Source organism: Hippichthys cyanospilos, chromosome 18, assembly GCF_059441005.1.
Source record: "Hippichthys cyanospilos isolate Australia breed blue-spotted pipefish chromosome 18, RoL_Hcya_1.0, whole genome shotgun sequence".
NCBI lineage: Eukaryota > Metazoa > Chordata > Actinopteri > Syngnathiformes > Syngnathidae > Hippichthys > Hippichthys cyanospilos.
The window spans coordinates 2592411-2618635 of NC_142386.1; the positions used below are offsets into that span (position 1 = coordinate 2592411).

A 26225-nucleotide genomic window follows, 5' to 3' on the forward strand; every position below is an offset into this window, starting at 1 on the left:
ATCTTGACTCTTTTTTTTTTTAACCGTATACTATTTTCTAAAAATAGATATGCATATATTATGCAATGTTTTGTGCTATGTTAAAGCGAGGCTTTTTGTTAGATGAGGTTCCGCATTAGTGAGTCACCCCAATGTGAACGTTTAACTGCTCATGTCAGACCTGACATTTCCCGCCATTGACAGTTTCCCTTGCAGCACTTTTTTTTTTTTTAACCTTCAATATTTGTGGCAATAACAAGAGGAAGTTTATGCTTGTGTTTTCCTCTCTTCCTCTTTCTGTCGCCACAAATTTGCACATTTGGGCATTTCAGTCCTTTGGAAGCGATTATTAAGAAAAACACAACTTTGGATGAAAGATAAATAATTCAAAGTAGTCGTGATTGTACCAGCGGGCAATGTAGCAAAACGTTGCTTCGTGTTCCAATTCATTTGCTCTTATTTTGAAAAGAAGAATGACTCAAGAGGTCCTGCTTTCAAATCTAATGAGGATGCATCCATTTTATTGTCTTATTGAGAGGGTAAAAAGGAACTAACTTTATGACGCAACGGAGGCGGGGACACACACAAACACACACACAAACACACACATAAGCTTCCAGCAGCCTTTCACATTAGTTGCTCTTCATCCATCCCAACATGGAGGAAGTCTACATCCGACATGTGAAGCTTCTTGGATTTGAGAAACGCTTTTACCCCAGTCAGCACTATGTGAGCTTTCACATATTGCTCTATTTTATTTTATTTTATTTTATTTTATTCATCCGAGCAACTTTATATTTATGACATATTTGTTTTAGGTGTACATGCTGATGGTGAAGTGGAGCGACCTCGGAGAGAAATTGATCTTCAGGACATATCCTGAATTCTACACGTTCCATGTGAGTGTTTTTTGTTTGTTTTGTTTGGCTGGATGAAATGTTTGTGGCATGTGTCCAAAATACGGCTCCGGGGGCCATTTGCGGCCCGCCGTGCATTTTTCAGTGGCCCATGACAAAATGACTAAAATTGCCACTTAAACTTGTCACTAAGTTGACAAATAAGTAACACGACTAGTAATTTACTTTGTTAACTGCCGAGTTTTTCTAGAAAAATAAACTGTGACTAATACAACGATTCATCTTCAAAACATTGGCGAATAAACATAATTTTTCTTCCGTTTTCCCTCCATTTTATATTCTTCGTCATGGTGAAAAAACACACGATTGATTCTCAAGTAATTGTTTGAAAAACAGTTGGCTAAGTTCAATTTTCTATTGTTTTGATTCTGAGTGTGCTTCCTTACTTTTAAACGAAAGTTTTACGTAGCAATACAATAAATACATTACATCCAACACATACATTTTGTTTGAATCTTTAAGAAATTAAAATTGGAACGATTTGAAAGTGGTCCTTTGCCTCCTTCCATTTTTTTTTTTTTGGTTCCCAGAAATCCCTGAAAGAGATGTTTCCCATTGAAGCTGGCCAAATAGAAAAGAGGGACCGAATCATCCCTTCGCTGCCAGGTAGGATTTTGAACAAAAAATCTCATTGCGATCTTATTTCCTTCAATATTGCAATTTTGATTGAATAAACAACTATTGGTTTATCCATCCTCTTTACATTAAAACATTAACGCTTAAAACCACAAAAAAAGAAACATTGCCGTGTCAATTTCAAGTCGATGAAATAAAAGGATTGGGAAAAATGATTGGAAGATTTCGTGATTTGAAATGACAAACAAAAGCTTGCTGTGCACATTGGATGTCAGGAAGCACCTGTGTCAAAACGTTGACTTCTTCTTTTGTCCCCTCGCTCTGCATATTGAGACAAGCCGGCAGAAGAGAGGAAACGCAACCAAAATCACGCAAAAAGCCCCAACTTTCATCACTTTGTACACAAGTTGATTGCCACGTTTCCTGTCAATCAAGCTTGCTCAAAAAAAGCCAAACTTTCTGTTTCAATTCTTAAGAGTATGATTTATGTAGTCAAATGGCAACGGATACAACAACGGATACATTTTTCACTTTTTTTTTTCATGTTTTATCATCGGGAAGGACTGTTGAAATGTTTCAGATATGACCAAAATTAGTTTGTTTAATGATGCAGTGACTTGTGACTGTGGATAACATGCTAGCTAATGTTTCTTCTTATCTTCAGCAAATGATGTAGTGATTACTTATATGCGTTTAGCTCATTAGCGTTTTTGTTTATGCCAGATATTTCTCTTTGCTATATGTTAGCATATGCAAAGGTTTTACACCGATACTCATTTGCATGTAATTAACGTTTTGTATTGAAATGAATAGCATTATTTGTGTACATTTTGTACTCAAGCGTACAAAAGATTGGGGACCCCTGCAGACTAGTGGGGCTCCGTGTTTTATGATGGTGCCCGTGTTCAGCCAATGATTTGGGCTAACATTGAAGCATCCGTTGTGTCCCGCAGCGCCGCGTTGGGTGGAGAGCCAAAGGTCACGGGAAAGCAGGCAGAGCACGTTGACCGAGTACTGCCTATCGCTCATCGCCTTGCCGCCGCACATCTCTCGCTGCTCGCACCTCAACGTCTTCTTCAAAGTGCGAGCGGAGGACGAAAATCCGCCGGCCCCCAACACGTCAGTGGGCTTCGTTGCACTCTCCTTTCTGTCATCTGCTCTGTCTTGCCGACTTACTGAAGGCAAGAAAAATCGTACGGTGGCCCTGACGTGCAAATCACACAAACAGAAAAGCAAGCAAACAAAAGAGAAAACACCTCACAAGATAGAAGCACTCAAGGAAAAAGAAGCACACAGGAAAAAAAGACCACACAAGAAAAAGGAAACAACAATAAAAAAGAGCACGAAAAAAAAGAAGCACACAAGAAAAAAGATGCAAACAATAAAAAAGGGCACAGAAAAGGAGAAGCACACAAAAAGAGAGCACACGAGAAAAAAGAAGCACACAAGCAAAAGGAGCACACTAACTTTCCCTGGTCCTGATTAGGCGACAGGGGGCCATTTGGAAGTAAACAAGTTTGTCTTTGAGCAGGATGTTTATCCTGTGACACCTTTTTTTTTCTCTTTTTCAAAAGAGAGTGTGCCTCTTTTCTCATTTGCTTTTTTCTTTCGCGCTTCTTTTTCCTTGCATGCTCTATTTTGTGTATGCTTTTTTTCTTTCCTGCATCTTTTTTCTTGCATGCTCTTTTTTTACTGTTCGCTTCTTTTTTTCTTGCATCCTCTATTTTTACTGTGTGCTTCTTTCTTGTAAGGTGTTTTTTGTTGTTGTTTGTAACTTGTTTTGTTTTGACTTGCTGAGTTTTTTTTTCTTCTGCAATTTGCACTTCAGGGCCACCGTACAAATGACTACAAACAAAATGAAACAAATAACTGATTGACTCACTAATTCACTATAGCAAACCAACAAACAGGCTAACCAAGTCATTAAAAAATGCATGACACAAGTTTGATATTTAGTGTATGTTATCTTTCCTGATCTTAGATCTTATTTCTATTTACATCATCCCAGTTGAATGCCACATTGTGGGCTTGAGATGAGTCATCGTATCAATGACATATGACTAACACGCACATGATGTCAACAAAAATGTCTATTTTCTTTTGTGTTCAGTGGGAAAAAAAGCGAAGTCTTCCTGGAGACCAAAGTTAACAACAATATATCTGGTAAGACTTGAGAGACGTTGACTGTAGTTTCTATTGAGTCATTCCAATTATTTTGTGAAGGCTTAAAATCACAATCCTTAATTTTCCAGCGCATTATACAAGTCAAAATGTGTCATTTTATGAATCGTGTGTGGATTAATTTACCTCATGAAACATGGCTATGTACCCCACTTTTCAGAGATATCTGGACCCATAATATTGGACACTTACAGAGTGATTGCAGACTTCACCAAAACGTCCAAACACGAACTCAACCTGCACACTGGAGACTTGGTGGAAATTGTGGAGAAGAATCAGAATGGTGAGAAATTCGAAAGGTCAACAACAAAACTTTGTAAGGCACGTTTTAGCAAAAACAACAAAATGGCAGTTCAATCCACGGCGTTTGCTGTGGGAAGTGTAATTGCACATCCTTGACACCAGGTGGGGCCGTGGCACTCTCATTTGTGATAAAAAAAAAATATCAACATGTTGTTTATACGTTTTTCTCCAAGGTTCCAGATCAATTTACATTTTTTGATTTTTTTCTGCATCAAACTCTTAAGTTGATCAAAAATGTTTCTAGTTTGAATAAGGTTTTTTTGTTGTTGCTCTCTAAGTTTTTTTTTCCTACTACATAACCTGTAACCTATATAAATGCTTTTAGCAAAGTAAATATTTGTTTGAATGATAGTGGTTTTCTCTTTTGTTAATGTTATGAAGGATATAACTTTAGATATTATTTACAATTTTTAGAGGTGATTATCTGGGTGAGGGTGGTGCAAGCTGTTTTTTTCTTTCCCTGGGGCCTTTGCAGACAATAATTGTGACCCATGAATTGGTGTTTGTTAGCTAGCTCGCGTCACGCAATATGGGTGTTGTTAGCTAGCTCGCGTAACGTAATATGGATGTTAGCCAGCTAGCTCTATAAAGCAGCGTGGCTACTTGTTGCTAGTTTGCAAAAATGAGTTTTTAACTAAGCAAGCAACTGGGTGTGCTAATTTTGAACTTTATTTTCGCATTCAGGCTGGTGGTTCTGCCAATGCGAGACCAAACGAGGTTGGGTTCCCGCTAGCTATCTGGAACCCCTGGACGGGCCGGAGGAGGCAGAGGACATCGAGCCAAATTATGAAGGTAAAATTTTGTCCATCCATTTTCTTTTCTGAAATCAAATGTTTGAAAACCTTTTGCCCTTGAAGGAGAATTGCATGTCACAGTTCAAGCCTACAAGGCAGAGGCGGACGATGAGATCTCGCTGGGGATGGGAGAAACCATCGAGGTCATTCACAAACTCTTGGACGGCTGGTGGGTTGTCAGGTACAGATGCTCCTGCTTCATTTCTCAACACAGTAAAATGATGCACTTTTGGGTTGTTTAAACGCATCCTTGACCTGTTTTGCTCAGGAAAGGTGAAGAGACTGGCCACTTCCCCTCCATGTTCTTGCAAAAAGCAGGAAAAGGGGCCAAATATGGATATGATGGCAAGCAACCACAAGGACAGAAACCTCCACCTCGCAGGTGGGTTCCAGAGATGCTCATCCTTAGACCGGAATGTGAAGCTGTGCTCGGATTCCAAAATTCAGCCGTATGCTTTCTTCAGGTCCACCATTAAGAACGCTAAGAGCATACACCAGCGAGGCCGGCAGCGCCTCAGCCAGGAGACCTACCGGAGGAACAGTCGCCGATATCTGCAGCAGAAGGGTTTACAACCCACCGCTTCCCCCAGGAGATCCAAAATTCCGGCCAAGTCCCCCCTGAGGGAGCGCAAGAACCAAGGTGGGAGAACTAGCTTTATTTGTATTTTTTAATCATTGGAATTTAACCTTTCAGGGCAGGCAAGTGGTTTCGTAACTAGGGCCAACCCTCACGAATAAAAGAGGGGCGGACAAAAAGTGTAACCAGACCAGAGGGAGCTCTGAGAAGGTGCAGGTTACTGTCCTTGCGAATAAAAGTCCCTTTGTCTTCCTTCTTGTTTGTTGTTTATTAAATGATTTAGGTTGCCTTAAACCGACAGAAATAATAAACTAAAAATGCATGTGCGACCGGCAGGGAACATACCCGAGCAACGCTTGAGTTCGGAGAAGGAACTGAAGCCTGAGGCCCCAGTGATCCCACCACGACCAAGTCCCGAGCTCATCCTGGAACGCTGCACCGACAACACCCGCAAGAAAGTCAGCATCCGCAGCTCTGCAAGCAGAAGCAACAGCACCTAGTACGGAACTCCAGCTGGCGTCCCTCAAGGCTCCCCCTTGTTCCCCCTCCCGTTTCTTCTTACGCTCATTTATTTCCTCACTAATGCTAAGTTATTAGACAATCCTCACAATTTACAGTTTTTTTGTTTAGAGAAATGTAAGAAAATTCTAACTGAATAACTGTCTACAGCAACGGTGTCAAACACATTTTAATCATGGGCCAAAATGTACTTCTTGTTTGTATCGGAGGGCCGTCATGGCTGTGAAATGAAGTCAAATAAATGTGAAGTGTGATCGTCACATATTTACATAGATAGATAGATCGATAGCCTTGGCTGAATCAAAATTGGGAACTGGTTTACGTGATCCCATGACAGTATTGTGAAATGCTTTGAGGTTTTTGCTTCAGATGAGTTGCTAAATAAAGTCTGCCTAAAACAAGTTACAGCATAAATATACAGTACATGACTCACATAATTTGATCGTTCAAAAGTTGCGCAAAAAATGAAGAAACATCAAAACGTTGGGGGTGCACTCATTCAAATTGATTGAAAAATCGATTGGGAAAGCTAGCATGCATTTGAGGTAATAATCCTAATATTGATCTTGTAGCTAGTCTTCCTTCCTTTCTATTTTGTGACAAGTGTTCCGGTTATATTTGGAGACAAAAAAAGATTTGGTTTTAAGAGTGAGAAAAATTTAGAATTGACCCCGACGTGATTTGAACACGCAACCTTCTGATCTGGAGTCAGACGCGCTACCGTTGCGCCACGAGGTCGGTGCAAACATCGCGCAGCAGAAAAGTATATATATAAAAACATTTGTACAACTGCATAAACGCATAATCACATAAACTGCATCATGCATAAATGTTTCGAACGAGATCCCCCCCGACACACACACACACACACAAAGAAAGGGGCAAGCCATTCATTCTCAAACCCGCCAATGTGTTTTGACTCCTCGTCCCCGTTTTATTCCAAAAAGCTCAATAGGGTTTGATATTTCTATTTTTCCCCTTGTTGTGTAGGTGTGTCTGGTTTCGTATTTAGCAGTGTTTGTCTGTAAAACACTGTATCACTTAAGATGGTCTCCACTGGCAATGGCGCAGGATGTCCTCGTTGTTTCCCTCCTTTTCACCACTGCAGCGATGTTGCGTGTCTCGGCTTGACTGCAGCACTCGCGTTATATTAGTTAAGTTAGCAGTGCTAACCGGATCATGCATTAGCAAAATTTCAAATTAAACTTTTGTTCACGCACAGCTCATTATATCAACAACAAAACGACACTATGGGGCCATTCATATATTTATTCTAAGATATATTTTAATTTATTTGTAGCTGTTGTATCAATAATTTCCACGGTACTATTGCAAAATAGTAAATCCTTACTTTTAATTTGAAATAAGCGTAACTGTAAGCGTAAAATACTTTGGACCTGATGCTCGCTCTGCTGCGTGCGGAATGGTAGCTGTTTTTGATTCCAAGGCGACTCGGTACCCACTGACAGCCTTCGGCGGGACTATGGCGGCACAGGCAACGGCCTGCTTCACGCCCTAGTGTCGCCGTCGTGGAGGACGAACCGCGCAATAGGAGCGGGAGGCCGGCAGGTGCGTGGCGATGCTGCAGCATTACTCTATCTATCTATCTATCTATCTATCTATCTATCTATCTATCTATCTATCTATCTATCTATCTATCTATCTATCTATCTATCTATCTATCTATCTATCTATCTATCTATCTATCTATCTATCTATCTATCTATCTATCTATCTATCTATCTATCTATCTATCTATCTATCTATCTATCTATCTATCTATCTATCTATCTATCTATCTATCTATCTATCTATCTATCTATCTATCTATCTTCCATATCCATACATATAATTTTTCACATATTATTTTTCTCCCCCGACATTCAACAATCAACAATAGCCTTTTTTTTTTTATCCTCCCCTTCTGGGATGTGCTTTATTTTACTGTATCTCCACTACCCCACTCCATCTTTCTGGATAATGCGAAAATAATAGTGGAGCAACACACACGCAACCATTCAGGCACAAAGGCGTTCACACATACAGGCACACCCACACACACACACTATTTGTGTACTTTAAAACGTTCACTTTACAGGCATATTTAATTTCTGAATATCAGAACTCAATTTCTCTTAAGTACTTGTTCAATTGTCATGTTATGTCACTTTCCTATTCCTCATATGTTTGAACAATTTGCAACTTTGTCATACAATTCACTGCTGTTTCTTGCTCGATTTTATTACTGTAATTCCACAAATTTAAGAGCCCCCCCCCAAAAAAAAACAAAAAAACAAAGAAGGCCAAAAGTATGGGTGTGTTTGATAATGGTGGCCTTATTCTTACTTACAGTAATTACCGTGACGGGACTAATTTAGTTGGCTGTTACCAACAAGTGCCTGCTGCAGCTAACAGCGGCTCGTGTTGTTACAGCATTATTTACAATAAAAGAAGCGAGCAGGCTGAACCACCGTCTGAATACATCCTTGTTCACACAAAGGAATATTACTAAAATGTAGAGGATCATGTAAAAGTTATGCTGTTTCCAGCTGATTAGATTAAGAGTGCAGGGGTGAAAGAACATGGAAAGGTTTTCCATTTGTTTCGTGTATTATTGTCTTTCGGAATATACGCACGCAATCCTTAACTCGGTGAAACACGGAGGCTGCTCAACTTAAAATGAACTCAAGCCACAACTTAAGGATATGAATACATGAAAATATGAAGAGTTGACAAAATATGAGTTTTATTCTGTTTCACTATAGTTTTTACATCATTGCCAAAGTGTGTGTCTTATATTCTTGATTTGAATTGTGTCACACTCCAGAGCATATTTGCATGACTTGATCATGGAAGGTTTTATATCCAAACTGGTGGAACAAGTTGTCTTCATGCCTTGCATGTTGAAAAGTATTCCCAAGTAAATTAGTTTTTTCCTCCAGGCTAATGTCTATTGACGCTTGTGAAACATTATCCAGTGAGCCATTTTTCAATGGATATCCATTTCATTCACTTTCCCAAGCAAAAATCTTGCCTTTTCTAACAAAGCATCGCAAGTGAAGACAATCGGTGTTTTGAGGTATCATACACGCTTTAAACCCTTGAAAGGATTAATGCAAAAATCAGGGGACATGCGTGATAAAACATCAGGTTTGCAATATGTCCGAAATGGACAATATTTCAAATTTTGAATGGCAGTAAATGAGCCCGACATGGGCTAAATTTGACGTCTCTTGGGTGTACCTCCCGACGTCTCGTTTGCAAGCATTTTGAAGGAAAGGCAGTGTGCCATTATGAAAGTTTTCATGTTTTGATCATCTATGCAGTATTTTTGAGTTGTTTTTCCTTTGATATCAAACATCAAGAAGCCCAAGTTTGGTTATAATTTCCCCCAGCCATCATTTACTGGCAAAGATGGCTACAGAGGGCAAATATATAGCTGGGAGGTCTTTCCCAACACTCCTGCCTGGGATCCCTTTGGAAAGACTCATGCAAGACAGAGCACGCAAGATTTTTGCTTGCTCGTTCTTGTGATAGAAGAGAATTTTGACGCATGTGCTGTTCAAGGGAGCCCACGGCAAACGCCACGTTTATGACTTGCGCAAATGTATCTTTGTGTTGGCAGGAAGGATGAGAGACCAAAGTCGAACAGGGCGTTTCTAAGCACCAACAACTGCACCCGAAGATGGGCTACAAGGTACAGATGGACGAATGAGGGAGTTTTTCATTCAAATGTGTGTTTATTTTACTAACGCTGCTCCCTGTTGGCACAGCTGATACTGACTTGTCCTCCACGTAACCAGTCCAAACAGGCAATATTTTCCTAAGCTATCAATTACGCCCGTCAAGGACAACGATCAGCCCTCGCATTATCACGCGTTTTTCAAAACATTTTTCATTTCGTCATCTCTTCGGGCAGTAAGTGGGGGACACCCTGGACGAGTTGGCGGCCAATCGCTGGGCACACAGAGACGAACGATCTATCATGCACCCAATCAGGCCTAAGGACGATTTAGGGCAGTGCTTCTCAAATGGGGGTACTTGAAGAAACTTCAGCAGGCACTGGAGATTTGAAATAAACCAACAAACATGCAAAAATCCTTTGAAAATCATCATTGAATTCATTAATTGTTTCAGGAAAATATAAGTTCATGAAACAATTTTTATGTTCAGTAGGTTATACAATTTCACAGTTTTAAAAACCCAGATACTCCCCCATACTAGAATGGTTCGACCCAATTTGTCACGTGCCACCGCTCGTTACCTGTCAAGTCAATGATTTATCTCTATTACGATCCCAAAAGAGGACACTTCAAGTTGAATCTGTTTTTTTGGAATTTTTCTTATTTGTGATTAGTAATTTTTGAGAAGAGGTCCAACGCTTTTTGTTGATTTTTTTTTTTTTATAGACAAACATTTATTAATAATTAAGTTCATGATTTATTTTTGTGAACAGATCTCCACTGCAGTCCAACACAGGACGGTTTATGTTGAATATTTTTCTGTGGACAGATATTTATTAATAATAATTTCTTCTTGAGAACAGGTCTGACGATTTTTGTTGATTATTTGCATGTTTTGGGTTTTGACACGGAATTGAGTCCAAAAAGCATTCGTCTGTCTTTTTACAGCTCGCTGTGTGTTTACATTGAGTAACTATGTAAATACTATACTTCTATTGTTCCAACTTGTAAATCCCCTTGAACAACTTTTACAATGACATTGTATTATCTTTCTCTGCTTTATTCACTCTGCACCCAATCGGCGATAAGCGCCCCGTCCGCTTTTATCACAGTCGGGTCACATGACCTACATTTAGCGCTGGAAAGAGAACACACGGATTCAGGCTGACGTCTTTTAAGCATCGTTTAATCTTTTATACTGAGCGTGGTGCCATCTGCCACCGCGTCCTTGGGCAAACGCGATAACCCCCCCCCCCCCCCCCCCCCACACACACACACACACACACACACTTTAAAAGATGAACACGTTGGTTATATAACCACATACACGCACATACACAAACACTTCAACAAAAGGTGGTCAAAGTTCTCCAAAATTAATCAGTTATGTGATTTTATTTTTTCTGACAAATATCTGACAAGTATCCACGCAACAAAACAACTCAAATGTATGATATTACATACATTACCTCCTCACAAATACTGCCTCTGGAAACAAAAAAAATTGCAATTCAAGCCAAATGCGGGAAAACCCAGAATCAGGTTTTCATCACTCTATACATTAGTCGTCATGGGAAATGTAGACTTCCTTCAGGCAAAACACCACCGCTTTTGTTCATATGTTGCCGCCATCATCTGAACACTGAACGTTCCTCAAGTGTCCCTTAAAATTATGATTCTCAGACTTTCTGACGCCAAACTGAGTGAGAATTCTGATCTTAAAAATCGGAATTCTGAGAATAAAGCGTAAAGAAGTCTGACTTTATTTTGTCGTTAAAGTAAAGGGAATAGAAATAGAAATGAAAAACAAAATACAATACAATATCATGGTGATCAGTCATCAATATGTTTATCTATCTGTCTGTCTTTCTGTCTGTCTCAGGCATCTCTTCTGAGTCTTTGTAAGTCTTGGTCAAATCCGTTTTTTACAGTACCAAAGTTCACAGCAACCGCTCACAGAATTGAAAAAAAAAATCAATTGAATTCATTTAAAACGTTAAATGTCAACAGTATGAACGTGCCATATTTATATACAGTACTACGTATAAGCACATATGTACAGTATAGATACATGCAAATTATACGCAGACGTCTTCTGTTGGAACTGTGACTCGTTACTTTGTGGGCGGAATGTAGTCACACCTCGTGTCAGCCAAGACTCTTCGGCATTCACAAAAGGGAGGAACAAAGGAAAGTACGACAAATGGCCCTGTAATGTTGCTGTAGCTCCCGTTCGAGTGGGCATTGTTTCCAAGGCAAGGTAAGGGCAGGATGGCTTCCCTGACCAAAAGATCATTTCTCAGGCCAGAATTGAATTTCTCTAATCGGCTCGTTCAATGTTGGCATCGTTCTGTCACTAGCACGTTTTGTCAGCTTGTGATGTTGATGTCGCTGCTGAAAAAGGCTAAATACAATATGTGGACTTGAAGTACTTGTGTCATTTTGGGATTTTTGCTATCACGTTTTCCCTCTTTTGTTGGTGGACTGTTTAAGTCTAGATTTTTTTTAATGTAGAAAATATTCACTATTTTGCCCTCTGTTAGCTTTGTTATGGAGTTTCTTTCAATATGTTTCAATATGTCTGTACTGTGGCAAGCATTAAGGCCAATTGTCTTATCACAGCTTTTAGACTTTTTAAATGAACAAAAAAAAATTACAATCCGGTTTTAAAACATTGCACTGCACAGAATCAGCGCTTTAAAGATTTTTTTTATTGACGTCTTTTTAGCGACTGACTCCGGTCACTGTGTTATTCTCGTACTTTTAGATTTGACTGCAGCATTTGATACGGTTGACCATGAAATCCTGAAAATCCTTCTTTGTCGAGATTCTTTGGACTTTGTGACTTTGATTTCATACTTTTGGGATTGATTTTGTTTCCACGACTGGCGTGCGCTTTCAGGTAATAAACATTGACAATCCACGTCCTCGCTTGGTTGGCTGGGGTCCTGAATCCGCTCGGGTTACGCGGTTATTAATAATAACGGTGGATGAAAATTGCAATTCCAACATTTTTAATTCGCCGTTTTGTTTTTTTTAGCATTCCCGTCACTCTTCGGTCCGTCAGCAAAACAGGCATTACTCGGTGACTGACGGACAGTCCGTCAGTGATGACCAAGTGCCCACCTTTGGTTCCAAAAAGTTTTTTTTTTTTTCTCCAGATCCCCGGGGCAGCGATGGACCGTGTGAGCCTGCTGTGGCGTCTGCGGCGTCGCGCCCGCCGCGGCGCCTTCTGCATGGCCATCTTCTGCATCGCCATGACGCTGCTGTATGCTCTGTGCGCCGAGAACAGCGTGACCGTTACCGACGCCATTTTCGGCGTGCGGGCGCGCACCCGGGCGCAGCCTCGTTCCAACGCCATCGTCAAGGTTCGCGCACATCGGTTCTGTCCATCCAAAAATTGCTTAGTTGTTAGTTGACGCGACTTTCCCGTCAGGTGCTGCGAGGGGGCGCCAAGAAGGCGTACGTGGACCCCCAGAATCTCCCCGGCGTCGTCCCCGGCGACCCCCGCCGCCCCATCCCCGTGCTGTCCTCACCCGATCGCACCAGCGAGCGCCAGTCCGGCATGCCAAAGTCCGGGGAGGGCTTCTTTGCTAAAGTTTTGCCGCGGCCCCTGCTGCGGGCTCTGGACACCCTCTTCAGCGGCCGGCGGCGGGTCAAGACGAACGGCAAAGGCAGCGACGGCGAAATGTTTGGACCCAACAGCCTTCTGGGAAAGGTGTGGAACCCGAACATGTCTAGTAGCATGCTGGAGAACCGACTCAAGAAGGTGGTCGACAACTTTCAGGTGAGTGCCGCCCCAAACACGTTCAGATACTGACTGCAGAAGAAGACTTTCATTTTGATGAGTTTTAGGACTAATAGAAGTAGTTCAACTACTACGCTGTATATATTTTTAGGAATTGAAATAGGAATATTTTTTATGTCATAATTAACCTTTGAAGTCATAATGACCTTTGAAGACTTTTGGGTTATGGAAGTCCAGGCTAAGCCAATCAACAAAATCATTGAAAGGCTTGTCACAAGTTGGCTGCTAGTGGTGGTTTTGGGGTGACAACACAAACATTTTTATTACACCCCGTTTGCGATTTGCTCTTAGAAGATTAATGCAAAAATCGGGGGAAATGCATGATAAAACATCGCGTTTTCAATATGGCTAAGACTGACAATATTTCAGTTTTTTAATGGCAGTAAATGAGCCTGACATGGACTAGATTTGACACCTATAGGGCGTACCTCTCAACCTCTCAAGTATTTAGAAGGGACGGCAGCGTGGCATATCGAAAGTCGTCATGTTACGACTGCAGTTTTTTAGAAAGAACCTGTTTTCAAGCCATACAAACAATTTGAATGAATATAATAACAAAAAGTGTGAACGTTTATAGTGGCATAGCTGGAGTTATGCTAGTTTTCAAGGGGTCCCGTTTGCTCCCTGCAGGCGATGAACAAATACGGCGTGGCGCCTCCCCCGGCCCGCAGGAGCGGCAGGCGGCACTTGAGTGGGCCCGAGCTGCTGTGCCAGCTCCGCCAGAGGGTGGCGCCGTCCACGCTGACGTCCAGCATGCCGCCTTTCTCCTCGCTGCCGTGGGCCTCGCAGCTACCGCCCGAGCCGCTGGCATCCCGGGTGGGCCCGTTCCAGAGCTGCGCCGTGGTGTCGTCGGCCGGCTCGCTCCGCAACGCCAGCCTCGGCAAAGAGATAGGTGGGCCGCTTCAACCTACGCTTTCATTTTTATTTAGCCTAATTCCCCAAAGAGAAGACGCACCGGTGTATGAAATACACGCGTGCTTTAGGGTCAAATTCTGCTATTTTCTATGTTACGCATGTAAGACATACAAACATTTTCAAAACTATAGCAAAATATAATAAATATATTTTCTAAACTACTCATATTTTCTTGTATTCATATCCGGAAATTATAGATTTGTTACAGGTTAAGTTTTAATCAGAGTTCCCACATTGTGAGCGGTCAGTAAACGCAGCGTCAATGTGCCTGCTCCAAGCAGTTGTTTTTCTTTTTCCTTGATGCTGCTCAAGTTTATTTTGCCATAAACACTCGAAGTTGCACAGCATCTGTGTTTCAGGAAGTTTATGATTGTTTGTATCGGCCGGTTTCTCAAGTAGTGGGTCAGGACAATTTTGAAGTTACTGTGCACCCATACTTTTGGCCGAAAAAAAGCACGTCAGACGTGCAGTAGAAGTTATGTTGTTTGAAATTTTTATGCCGACTTAGAGCTCCCTCTTCTGGTTACTTTGATGTATTGTTTTTCTCAGTAGACGTGAGTAACCCATTGTGGCAACTCGCAAACCCGACAGATTCATGTTCACAAATTGTTCATCTCGTTTTGTTTTGAGAGCAGACCAAAGAGAAATGAAAGTCTGGTTATTTGGAACGTCGTTATCCAGCCGTCTAGCTGGCGTAAAACCCGACGCTTCGGGGCGAGGACTGCATAGTCTTGTATTTGTGGAATTACGGTATTGTTCTTTTTGTCTTTGTTCAGCTATTCCCTCTTTTCCTGTCCTTTTACCTCTCCTTGTTCCTCTCTTTTCATACAAGTCTCATTTTCTTTTTCCACTTCCTTCGTCTCATTTTTTGGCTCATTGGCCTTTTTGAAAACGGCAGACTCCCACGATGCGGTGATGCGCTTCAACAGCGCTCCCACCGAGCGCTACGAGAAGGACGTCGGTTCCAAAACCACCCTCCGCCTCCTCAACTCCCAGGTAAAACCGCAGTTCAAAAGAACCATGACTCAGTTTGCTCTTTCGGCTTCTAACGGGAATGTCTTGCAGGTGATGGCGTCTGACGAGCACCACTTCCTGTCGAGCTCACTATTCAGCTCGGGTATACTGGTGGCCTGGGACCCCGCTCCCTTTTCCGCCAACCTCACAGAGGTCTTGCATTCTTCTTTGTATACATGTAGAAATATGAAGCACGACTCCCTTTACTGAGGGCGAGCGTCCATTTTGCAGTGGCTGAACCGCACAGACTTTCCGATCTTCACCCAGTATCAGCGCTACCGGCGGCTGCACCCCCAGCAGCCTTTCTACATCCTACACCCGATCTTCCTCTGGCAGCTGTGGAAACAAATACAGGACAACATGCCGGAGCCCATTCAGAAAAACCCGCCCTCCTCTGGCATGCTGGGTAATGCGGGCTTTAATTATTGGTCATCGTCACGTGATTTTTTTTCGCTCACTCTGCCGTCGTCATGTTGTCGATATCAAGAAAGTAGTGACACATTTGTTAGAGCCCCACCAACTTTTCATCATCGTCGGTCTGTCATTTTAATCAATCCAGTCGAAATGGGAATTGTCGTCCGTCAGTCCGTTGCTGTATTTTTGCCCAATCTCACCACCAGAGGGCAACATTTGATTTGAAAGCTTTTATCTTGCTGCAGGGAAGCGTTTTATTCCATGCAACGCATAACATTTTGTCTGCAGCAATCTGCAGCAAATAGCTGTTCACGTTTTTTTTCTCTCACAAAATGAACAGTCTTTAAAACGAAACAGCCTTGGAATATATATATGTATGTAGATATACATATATATGGGTAGGGCTGATGCCACTGAACATTTTGAAAGTCCAAATATATGTCTGATGTTTCTGGGTTCAGGTACAGTTCTGATGATGTCCATCTGCGAGGTGGTGCACATCTACGAGTTCCTGCCGTCGCACCGCAGGACGGACCTGTGCCACTACTACCAGCGCTTCTTTGACCCCGCCTGCACGCTAGGCGCCTACCACCCCCTGCTCTATGAGAAGAACCTGGTCAAGCGCATGAACCAGGGGCCCGACCACGACATTTTCGTCCACGGGCGCGTCACACTGCCAGGATTCAGCAGCCTCAAGTGCAACGCGACCGCCGCGAGTTAAACGAGCAAAGACGACGGCAAGTTGGAACACACGTTGGAATCTGTCATACATGTGCCTGCTGAAAATATAAAACACAAGAGTATATTCCTTATTAGGGTTCCGAAATATCGGCATGGGCAAGTCACAAAGGTTTTCAGAAGTTGCTGGTTGAAAACCGCTGATACAATTTCTTTCTTTTTTTTTTTTTTTTTTTTTTTAATCAGGCAGTGTGACATCCTCCCCGATCCCCATTGTAGGTCTGAGCAGTCAGCTTAGGTCACGTGGTAGCGGAAGAATATTTTTCTCTATGAGAGTGTCACCCATCCATTTTTCGACAAATTGAAGTTAATGCTGAGATAGGACTATAACGCTCTCTTGAACAGTTTGCAACAAATACGAAATAAAATACAGAACACTAGTACAGAGCTGATTAACCAGCGAATCAGCAAAGTTAAAATCTCTTTGTTTTTGCGCCGATGTTATAGGACTTTAAAAGGCGATGAGAGAAGTAGTGACATTTTTATTTTGCTCTGAAAATGTCAACAATTTTCTTTTGGTTTTGCTACCATGGCAGCTATCTAGCATAACTGACTAGCATCGTTATCTGTTTGTTTTTGGTCGGATGTTTATAAGGATGACAAGAAGTAGTTACTTAATTTTTGAGAGATAACTTAGATTTATACTGCATATTTACTTTATGAAGAAAATATGATTATTTTCTAATTACATTTGCGACCATGGCAGCTGACTTGCATAGTTGACTACCATAGCTAACATTGGTGATTTTTTTTTTTTTAATGTACCACCATGCCATTTATTGAAACAATTTATTAACAATTAAGACTAATACGTTTTAGAGCTGTAATTGCAATATTCGCATTTTAATAAACACTTTGTGCACCCAGGTAAAGTAAGTGAGAACAAATGCACATTTGGAATTCTGTAAAACTGCAATATTTTTGCTCCTTTAGCGCAGAATCTATTTTATGGAATTATCACATACAAACAACGTTGGTTTATTGTGGCAAAGCTAAGCAACACGGGAGAACATTTCTTTTCAAAACTCAGCTGAATTATTGATGTCAGTGCATTTCTGAGAGCAACATTTGATGTCTATGCAGCCATTCGCCGTACCTTGCATGCTTCATTTCTGCTGCGCTTAGCAAGGAACCTCCTAGCTTTTTTTTTTTTTATCTCAGAGTTGCATGTTAGCAAATTTTGCCTTCCTAATCCTCTTCTTCAGAGGAGTCGCGTTGCTGATGTCAGGGTAAACCTAAAGAGCATATGGGTCATTCCGGAAAATGGAGGACAATTTGGGCATGTTTTGATATTTTGTATTATGTGTGGTTATTTCAAATTTTATTTGATACGTGGGGTGTAACATGTCCTCCAATTCTGGAATGACTCATATCGTAATCTAACAAATTCTTAAAATATACAATAAAAAACGTTTTTTAGTCAATGCATCCAATTTGTCATGTTTTTAGTATGAGCCTCAGATGCCTTCTGTGCTTTCATGGTGTTCAGTTTTTGAGAATAGCTTTCAGTTCCCGATTAAAAAACCTTGTAAATTGTGTCAAAAGGAAAAGAAATGTGAATGTTTGCTTGAGTGTTTTCAAGGGGCTCGAACCCCATGCATGTTTTCAATTCTGTTCTGTCCTTCAATGTAGGAAACATCACGAAACAAAAACATCACCAATCAGTCACTGTCTGAATAATAAAGTAGACTGTGGTTCAGGACTTTGTGCTTCCTTATTGCATCCTAATTCCCAAATAAAATGTTGGAAATGTGGATTAATATATGCACTTTACCATGTAATTTTTTAAAAATCTACTAGCAGTATTTTCCTCCTTTTTGTGATGTGGTATTTTCCTCCTTTGGGGTCATCGTCACATAGAAGTCGTCGCAGCAAACCTGGCGATGAAAATGGCAGTTTTTTTTACTGGAGCCTTTGAAGGTGGTAGTGTCACGTTTTAGCGAATTACATCGTCGTCACGTGACCAATGCGGAAGTCATGGAAAACGCCACCGTGTGCTCCTGAAGGCTAAATTGCTTAAAGTTAACGTGTTGGGCTTTTACCTATATCAGATTGAAATACGAATACGATATTTGGTGGCTAATACTCTTTTTGTAAACACCGAACATCCCCGACAGCACAATTGAATTCCAAACCAGGCAAGTTGAAAGATGTATTTTCCTTACAGTCTTTGAAGGTATTCTAAATTACGTCATATTTACGTCACGACGCAGACCGAAACAAACATGGCGCCGCGAAAGTGAGAGGAAACGACGTGAGTGCCTTTCAACTCGGGTTCCTCGCCTACTTTGTTTATTCCTTCGTTAAATTGAACGACGAACATCAGACATTTTCGCAAATATATTGCTCAATAGCCCAATTTTCTTAATTTGTGTCTTTTGAAAACGTGTGGTTCTCGTGTTCTGCCGTGTAGCTGCAGTTTAGCAAGCACTTTGTGTCGTCCGTATTTTACTTCAAATTAGCACTTTTCTAGAGTGCGTTTTCCTTGAGCTTTTCTTTTCATGCCATTTTGGATCAGAAAATCTATTATCAGGAAAACATAAAACGCGACGGTCATGCGAATGCCACCTTATCGCTTAGTGCAGAAGTAAGTATAATAACAATCATGATGCACCACTTTTCACATAGAGGTCTTCTAGTGCGTCATTTGTTATAGAACACACATTCAAAAAACTGAAAAATCATTAAAAAAAAAACAAACAATTTTGCGTCAAATGAATGCTTTGGTTTTATGGTTGAGATACGTGTATATGACTTCAGACATTGTGTTTTTGTTTGCGTGTATTAAAGTAATGGTTCAGCCGAGCAGGATGCCTCAAAGGAAACAGCGCAAGCGTAACCCTGAAAGTCATTTGTTGGACCAAGCCTCACAGAGGGATGAAGCTATCACTGATGAAGACGAGCAGGTAGAGAATCGAAAAGAAATTGCAGTACTCACACAGCTTTTTAATACCGCTGTGCATGCCGAAACAGTGTTTACATTGGTATAATTTGACAGTTGATGCGTGTCGTTTTTTCAGGATGAGTGCTCCGCCTCACCGTTGCTGCCGTCTTTATCAGACAGAGAAAAACGATGGAAAGACAGAACACACAAAGCCAGATCCAAAGGTAGAGTGTTTGTCAGCATATTCAACGCGTGTGTGGCAATTCATGTCCGTCTTAAGGTCCATTTCCATCTAAGTGCTCTCTTGTCCTTGTTTGGAATAGAATCCGGGACAATAATAGGATATTGAATAATTGCAATCGATAAAACATGGGAAATTCCAGCTTTTATTGGTGTGAAATTATGTGGGGTGAAAAAATATTCTCCCTTTTTTTTGTCTGTGTAATTTTCAGAGATGACAGAAGAGGAGATGTTGGCCTGGGCCCTGCATCTGAGCGCGCAGGAAGCCCGCATCAGCGAGCACCGAGTGCAGCAGGAAAACGCGGCGGTGACGAAAGCCATCAAAGAGAGTGTAAGTTGGGTGAAAAGAAAACTGCTATCACGGTCTTTTTATGTCGTCATAATGCCTCCCTAATGCAAAGTGTGTTGGGAAAGGCCACTTGAATATGAGTACACTTTTAAAAATTGGATTAAGCATTCTGGTGAATTCAAGGCCTTTGTATCTGGGGATACGCATGTGATCCTTTGGGGCGACCTGCTCTGGATGCATCACATCCGCCGCAAGCTTGTAATGTCTGACTGCGTTGTCCCTATCAAATAAAGCTTCATTCATTTATAGACGGTGAGCCAGAGACCAGAGTCGTCTCAGAGTCACGGGCTGCTTACTACAGCAGACACTTCCTGGTTAGGTCATGGTCGTTCCGAGCCAAAAGACCCGGCGGAGTCGAGCATCAATCTGCCAGCCTCGGGAGAGGAATCGACAAACCTCAAACAAGGTGAGTCCCACCTGAAAACCTCCACACAGTATCTCTACTTGCTTTGATTTTATGATATTTTCGATGCATCCATCCATTTCAAAAATTAGCTGTCATAAACAAGAGTTGGTTGGCATGGTCAACACATTGCAAAAACTGCATAAGGAATAAACTGCATCAGTTCCAGTACCACAAGTTCAACTTTGCCCCTGGCGGCTTCTACGGGTGTTGTTGTAATTTTAGACGTAAAAGGGGAAGGTGAAACTGACCGAGATCCAAAGTGGAAAAGGAGCTTGTCGGAGTGCGATGACATCTACTCTCAGATATTACCCAGTAGCTCTGTGTCCACGCCTGAATTGTTGGACTCGCCACGGGTAATGCACAGTTTTGTGTTGTCTCCATATATAGGTTTCCCCAGCTTTGATAATGAAAAATGTGTTTGGAGGATTTTTTTTTTTTTTTGAAAAACCATGTATATATTTCCTTCCTAGCACCACATGCACACTTTGAAATATATGTATGTGGGTTTTTTTTTTTTGTTGTTTTTCGGCCAGAGCTGCGATTCAACACAGACTGATGAGTGCCCACTCGGGAAATCCCCGGTCTTTCCCATGAGCAGTGGCAAAACCGGCGTGGCCTTTCCCCATCCAAACCAGGACTTGCCCAAGAGCTATAAGACGTCCAGCGCGGTTCTTTGCTCACAGCCCTCGGACGAGGGCGAGCCTTCTTCGACTCTCCTCTCCCAGTGGGATGCAGGAGACCAGTGTGCCCAGTACATGAAAAGCCCAGTCTTCGGAGATGAAACTCCACGCTGCAGATCTACGGATGTGGAAGTGAGCAGTCCAGACGAACCATGGACGCACTATGTCCTCTCTTCTCAGGAGAGCTCGAGCCCGTCTGCGCGGCCTTCTTCCTGTCCGCCCGACAGCCCGGTGTTCCCAAGGAGTCCGCTGCCTTTCCAGGAACTTGCTCACGCAAAGAACCCAACATACTCTAAAAATTGCCTGCTCTTAGCGGGGACGGACAAGAAGGACGCCCCAGATGTCCAGTCAACCAGCGCGGACTGCTGTCGGTCTACCGCTGTTGCTGATGGCTCGTCTGAAATGGAACTGCTTAACGATAAAATGCTTCACTGCTCTGACGAAGACACTGATGAGACGGTACGTTCGGCCGCATTTGTCAGCTTCCGACAACACAAGACAACTTCTCAAACGCGTATAAGTCTACCCCTGACTTTAGTGGATCATAGCTGCCTAATTAAAACACATGGTGTGTGTTATTAAAATGACGAGGGTAGATGGAATTAACAGTTTCAACAGTAAAATTATCTGAAAAATAATTCGGAAAAGATTTGCTGATCATCTTACTTGGGATGTTCTTTACCCAAGTGACGACTGGTTTTGAGATCAGAGCGTGAAAGTTTCTCTTAGCTGTTTCTCCCCTCACCTGCCAACATCCATGCTGACTTGTTCATGCACACATCCACGGGCTGAATGAGACGAGTCAAGCCGTCTTTTCCTGCAGAAAAAATGCAGCATACAGGCATTTTTTTTGTTTGTTTCCAAGAAATGTGTGTTTTAACACCTCAATTTGTACCACTTTAGGCCTGTAAACGACTTTTCTTTTAACTGTTGTAGCTGGTGCACTCCCCTAGTCCAGTTTACCCGGACGACAATCACTTTGAGCGGCTGGGAGCACAGGTGACCGATGCGACCCCTGACACAAACAGCTTGAGCTGCAGGTAAAAGAAAACCCGATTTTCTTCACAACATGTTCCATGCGGCACTACCAGTCCTATCACAGGACTCTGATTAATATTGCACAGATAATAAACGGATTTAAAGGGGCCGTAACATGATATTGAAATACATCTGACAGTATAATATGTGCATTGAAATTGCGTGTTGTACTTCGGTGATTTGATTTCTTATTGAAAAGGAGTTCAATGTTACCGATCATTCTAACCGGGAAGTAAATGGCTCGTTCGCTCTTATCGTGTTCAACTGACATTAAATTGCAAAGCGGCGTTGATATACCGCTCTTGCTAAAACGCGTTCCTTTGAACAAATCAGTCCCCATAGGAACAATAGCGGATGAATTATTTCCTACTGACGCTGATTGTCCAGTCTTTGCGTTCCCAGCCTGAACACTCAGCAGGCTGTCCCCACTCAGTCTACGGTCCACTACTACTGGGGGGTCCCCTTCTGTCCCCGCGGTCTGGATCCAGACGCTTACACACAGGTGGTCACAGATGCTAAATTGGACTGAATGGATGGTGCCATAAATTCTTCATGTTGCTCTTCAGGTGATCGTGGCCCAGTTTGAGGCGTATGCGAAGAGTCTGAAGGAGGATCAGAGGAGTCTGCTGAGGAAAGCCAAGTGGGGGGACCCCATTGTGCCGCTGGCAGAGGTATGATCAACGCACTCCCCTAACTCTGGATGCAGTGGTTCTTAATTTGATTAAATGCACTGAACCCCACCAGGTTCATATATGCATTCACCAAAACCTTCTTTTGTGGAAAAAAAACAATCTTTTTCAAATTCAAGACATAAACCTCCAGAATATTCGTTGTATTTCAGTTTTTGTCAAAATGGAATTTTGCTTTATAACTTATTTAAAAGAAAAATTCATTTTCAGATTATCTTGATTGGTATTTTATCACTTACTAAAGCTGTGAAGTTAAATAGGCTGATTTAAGATGGGTTATTCAACTTTTTTTCAGAAATCCCCAGTATCTGACGCTTCCACGTCTGAAGTTTCTCAAAGGTAAAAACCTGTCCTAATATTTCAGCGTTTACGCTTTAAAGACCAATTCCATCTCCGTCTTGTAGGCGTGGCCTCAGACGGAAAGGCAGAAAGCTCAGCAGTCAGGAGTTGGACAACCTTCTGGTGGAGATGGAGGAGGAGCAAGAGGAAAAAGTGGAGGAGAAGGAGAAAGCGGAGGATCAGGAAGAGAAGAACGAGGAAGAGACTGCTGGCACAGAAGAACATCAGACGGACACTGACAGCTGTGATGTTTGTCCAGGTGTATTTTTAAGGATGATTCCATGCTTCAAGTATACACTGCCACATCATGTCAAATACATTAAACAAACTATAAAAAACTGAAGTAGAATTGTAGTCCTTAACCTGCAGTATAACTCTAGCCCATGACTTTTTGACCAATCTTGTTTTTACCCCACAGAGACCCCAGTGAGTGAGGCGGGTCATGTGGATCTTTCGAAGGTGACTGCTGCATTCCATTGTACTTCATTTGATAAACGCAACATCACCATCTTATCTTCTGTTGGCTTCCTCTTTAGCCCAACAGCCCAGAATGTCTTGAAACTGCAACAAGAGATCAAGATGATAAAGCGGCGGTAGCGGACGAGATGATGGAGGGTGAGGCTTACATCAAAGAGATTTGTATCCATAATTATGTTTTTTTTGTGATGCTGTTAAAAACATCTGGAGACTCCCTTCTTAGTAAAGCACAAATGGCTCAGTAAGCTGCTATCATATGTTTTTAATCAAATGATAACCAATTTGTGATGAGCGTTGGTCAAGTCTCTCCGGATGTGTTGCTTCACCGTTAGCGGTCAAGGATGTGTGCTTAGGAGAATCAGAAAACATAGTATCAGTTTCCTTAGCCTGTTTGTCATTCATTGTGCACTGTGGGTTAGCATTAAGCTAGCAGATGTCAACTTCCTTTTTGGCACGGTGCAACCTATTTAATACTATTAGCAGTTACTAGATCAAAGATTTCATTTAAAAATGTGTTAGGACATAAGTTTTCTATTGTATTGAAATTTATACTGTTTTCATGTGTGAATTTTTAGTTCATCACTCTGGTCCCTTAACTCTTTTAGTGGCAAGCGTTATCGGCAAAGGAAACCTCCAGAGTTCCAGCATATTTAGCATTTTCACTCTTCTTCCATGGCTGACAGAATATTTTGGGCAATGTCTATGTCAGCTACCCTCCGTGAAAAACATTTGACGAGAAATTTAATTTTTTTTTTTGGTTACGATTTTAAAAGACACGAATTCTCGGCCACGGCACCGAAAGAGTTAAAAATGAAGCCAACTTTGAACTTTTTTGCAGTCTTGACCAACGGAGACAGTCAGACAAACCATATTGTCAGCGGTGATGTGGGGAGAAACCCCGCCCTGACAATCCAGGAGGAAGAAGAGCCAGGAAGGTCCCGTTCGCTTGAGCCGGATCCCGTCGAATGTCCCATTTGCCAGGGGACCTTCCCCGTAAGCAGAATCGAAAGACACGCGGCGTATTGCAACGGCGAGACGGAAACGGCGGACCACATAAGTCTTGCTGAACAACAAGGTTGGGGGAAAAATTCCCAGTGGGTGTTCAGCTGTTTCGTCACTTGATGACAGTCTTTGTTCCTGTTGCCCCCTCTGACTTTAGATGCTATAGTGTCCTTCAAGCCAAGGAGGAAGAGGACAAGGAGGGCAGCAGAGGAAGAGGGCGATACCTCCTCCACTGACAAGTATGTAACCAAGCAGCTCCTATTATTTTAGAGCTTCGTGTCATGATTGAACTTCAGTTTCAGTAGTTCACTCGAGAAAGTCAAAACTTGTTGCAATTGCAATTTGATTGATTTTTATGTCATATTTTAATCGCTTCCCATTAAAATCATCAAAATAATGAGAAATCCACTCTGCAGTGTATTTACATACAGTAATAACAGTTTAACAGATACAATTTGATTAAGTTCAAAATGAATTCTGCCTCAATTTCCAGATGTGTAAATCGCAGTAAATTCAAATCCACATTCTGAGGAAAATCACTTTTTTTTTGGCACACCCCTAGGAATGTGTAATATTCTTGCAAAATTGAAACACTAATGGCGTGTGTGTGAGTGCACGCGCAAATGTCTGTCAGTGTGTGTGTGTCTATATGTCATTATTTTTTTCACTTTATTTTGTAGGAGCGTTTCACCCCACAGAATCCAGGAGAAATGCTACATCTGCCAAAAGGCGGTGGCCCTGCGAGACTACAATGAGCACACTGATATCTGCATCCAGCGGCGGGAAGCTAAAACAACCGGGGTAGGACTCACCGACATACACCAAAAACACGTTTTTGCATTATATCGGATATTAACACCCCCGCCGCAAATCCCCAGAAAAGAAATCTGTTGGCAGCTCTGGAGCACGTGGAGAGCAAGCACGCAGGTAAGCCCAATGCCACGATTGCCATTTGGCTCACGACAAAGCTCAACAAGAAAAAACGGCCGACATCGCGGAGAAAAAGATGAGGAAAACTGATATGTCTCTTGGTTCGCAGAAGTCGGTCCATCCAGGGGCAAAATCCAGCAGAGGTGAGTTGTTAGTAACCTCTCAATTTTACATTTGATTTGTATTCTCTGACTTGTGGACGCTCAGCATCGTCATCGATCTGAGGGACGACAAGGAAGAAGAGGAGACGGGCCTTTCTGTGCTGGGGCTCAGCGACTCACCCATCAAGTCCTTCACGCCCATCTCGGAGGCCACGGACTGCCTGGTGGATTTTAAGCGTCTGCGCCGGCTGAAGAAACCCAGCACCAAACGAAGATGAAGAACGGAAGAAGAAAAACAAACAAACGGCCAGTAAGCCTTAAAGAAAACAAAGCGGCCAATGGCAGCATGTCTTGTGATAATTGATGCAACGGTTACAGTTGTAAAGAAGTTCAAGTTGTGTATATTTCTGTTCATGACTTTCAGATGCCCACTTCACTTTACTGTACTTAGTATATATTTAAAAGATCAAGATTTCTAACATTGGTGGAGCCGTTTTCTTCCTTTTGGTTAATTGCTGGGTACAAATATCAAAGCTCCACTTAACTGGGCTGTAAGGTTATGAGTCATTTTTTTTTTGTTTGTAATAAACTCGAAACCATTACTTGCTTTACTGTACATAAATAAAATTGTTAAACGTCTTAAGTATTTCTTAACGTTCTTCATTTTGATGA

General features: G+C 41.9%; 3 protein-coding genes and 1 non-coding gene across 6 annotated transcripts; 3 read left to right on the forward strand and 1 right to left on the reverse strand.

The window, feature by feature from the left end:
• Nucleotides 1-573: 573 nt before the first annotated feature.
• Nucleotides 574-6264, forward strand: ncf1 (neutrophil cytosolic factor 1). The gene is made up of 11 exons (XM_088440945.1): nt 574-708; nt 798-878; nt 1427-1502; nt 2426-2591; nt 3583-3635; nt 3814-3936; nt 4641-4748; nt 4814-4931; nt 5019-5132; nt 5215-5390; nt 5664-6264. Exons 1-11 carry the CDS (start codon nt 637-639, stop codon nt 5825-5827), a joined length of 1251 nt encoding a protein of 416 aa, XP_088297071.1. The 5' UTR covers nt 574-636; the 3' UTR covers nt 5828-6264.
• Nucleotides 6265-6512: 248 nt separating this feature from the next.
• Nucleotides 6513-6584, reverse strand: trnaw-cca (transfer RNA tryptophan (anticodon CCA)). Its single transcript has one exon. It is a non-coding gene; the product is annotated as a tRNA-Trp (tRNA).
• A 664-nt stretch (nt 6585-7248) lies between these two features.
• Nucleotides 7249-18120, forward strand: st6gal1 (ST6 beta-galactosamide alpha-2,6-sialyltranferase 1). The gene is made up of 9 exons (XM_088441588.1): nt 7249-7415; nt 9472-9543; nt 12691-12897; nt 12966-13316; nt 13968-14229; nt 15151-15248; nt 15318-15419; nt 15498-15672; nt 16142-18120. Exons 2-9 carry the CDS (start codon nt 9532-9534, stop codon nt 16399-16401), a joined length of 1467 nt encoding a protein of 488 aa, XP_088297714.1. The 5' UTR covers nt 7249-7415; nt 9472-9531; the 3' UTR covers nt 16402-18120.
• A 262-nt stretch (nt 18121-18382) lies between these two features.
• On the forward strand, nt 18383-26192 carry uimc1 (ubiquitin interaction motif containing 1). 3 transcript variants are annotated; one of them, XM_088440044.1, is made up of 20 exons: nt 18383-18556; nt 19209-19324; nt 19439-19526; nt 19755-19873; nt 20141-20297; nt 20520-20650; nt 20831-21436; nt 21914-22017; nt 22418-22517; nt 22582-22686; nt 23000-23043; nt 23109-23302; nt 23462-23502; nt 23580-23658; nt 24359-24595; nt 24680-24761; nt 25203-25323; nt 25401-25449; nt 25562-25595; nt 25660-26192. In XM_088440044.1, exons 2-20 carry the CDS (start codon nt 19211-19213, stop codon nt 25829-25831), a joined length of 2577 nt encoding a protein of 858 aa, XP_088296170.1. In that variant the 5' UTR covers nt 18383-18556; nt 19209-19210; the 3' UTR covers nt 25832-26192. The 3 variants fall into 3 exon arrangements, with proteins under 3 accessions (XP_088296170.1, XP_088296169.1, XP_088296172.1); XM_088440043.1 differs by lacking the exon at nt 18383-18556 and adding an exon at nt 18631-18672; XM_088440046.1 differs by lacking the exon at nt 18383-18556 and adding an exon at nt 18712-19005.
• The last annotated feature ends 33 nt before the right edge of the window (nt 26193-26225 follow it).

Excerpts from the sequence above, each read along its gene's own strand:
- ncf1 (XM_088440945.1), top strand. The coding sequence starts at position 637 with ATGGAGGAAGTCTACATCCGACATGTGAAGCTTCTTGGATTTGAGAAA. Across the intron at positions 3,937-4,640 it reads TGTGGAGAAGAATCAGAATG|GCTGGTGGTTCTGCCAATGC; the intron begins GTGAGAAATTCG and ends TTTCGCATTCAG. Across the intron at positions 5,133-5,214 it reads CAGAAACCTCCACCTCGCAG|GTCCACCATTAAGAACGCTA; the intron begins GTGGGTTCCAGA and ends TGCTTTCTTCAG.
- st6gal1 (XM_088441588.1), top strand. Across the intron at positions 13,317-13,967 it reads AGGTGGTCGACAACTTTCAG|GCGATGAACAAATACGGCGT; the intron begins GTGAGTGCCGCC and ends TGCTCCCTGCAG. Across the intron at positions 15,420-15,497 it reads TTTCCGCCAACCTCACAGAG|TGGCTGAACCGCACAGACTT; the intron begins GTCTTGCATTCT and ends TCCATTTTGCAG.
- uimc1 (XM_088440044.1), top strand. The coding sequence starts at position 19,211 with ATGGTTCAGCCGAGCAGGATGCCTCAAAGGAAACAGCGCAAGCGTAAC. Across the intron at positions 20,298-20,519 it reads ATCGACAAACCTCAAACAAG|ACGTAAAAGGGGAAGGTGAA; the intron begins GTGAGTCCCACC and ends TTGTAATTTTAG. Across the intron at positions 23,659-24,358 it reads AGCGGACGAGATGATGGAGG|TCTTGACCAACGGAGACAGT; the intron begins GTGAGGCTTACA and ends ACTTTTTTGCAG.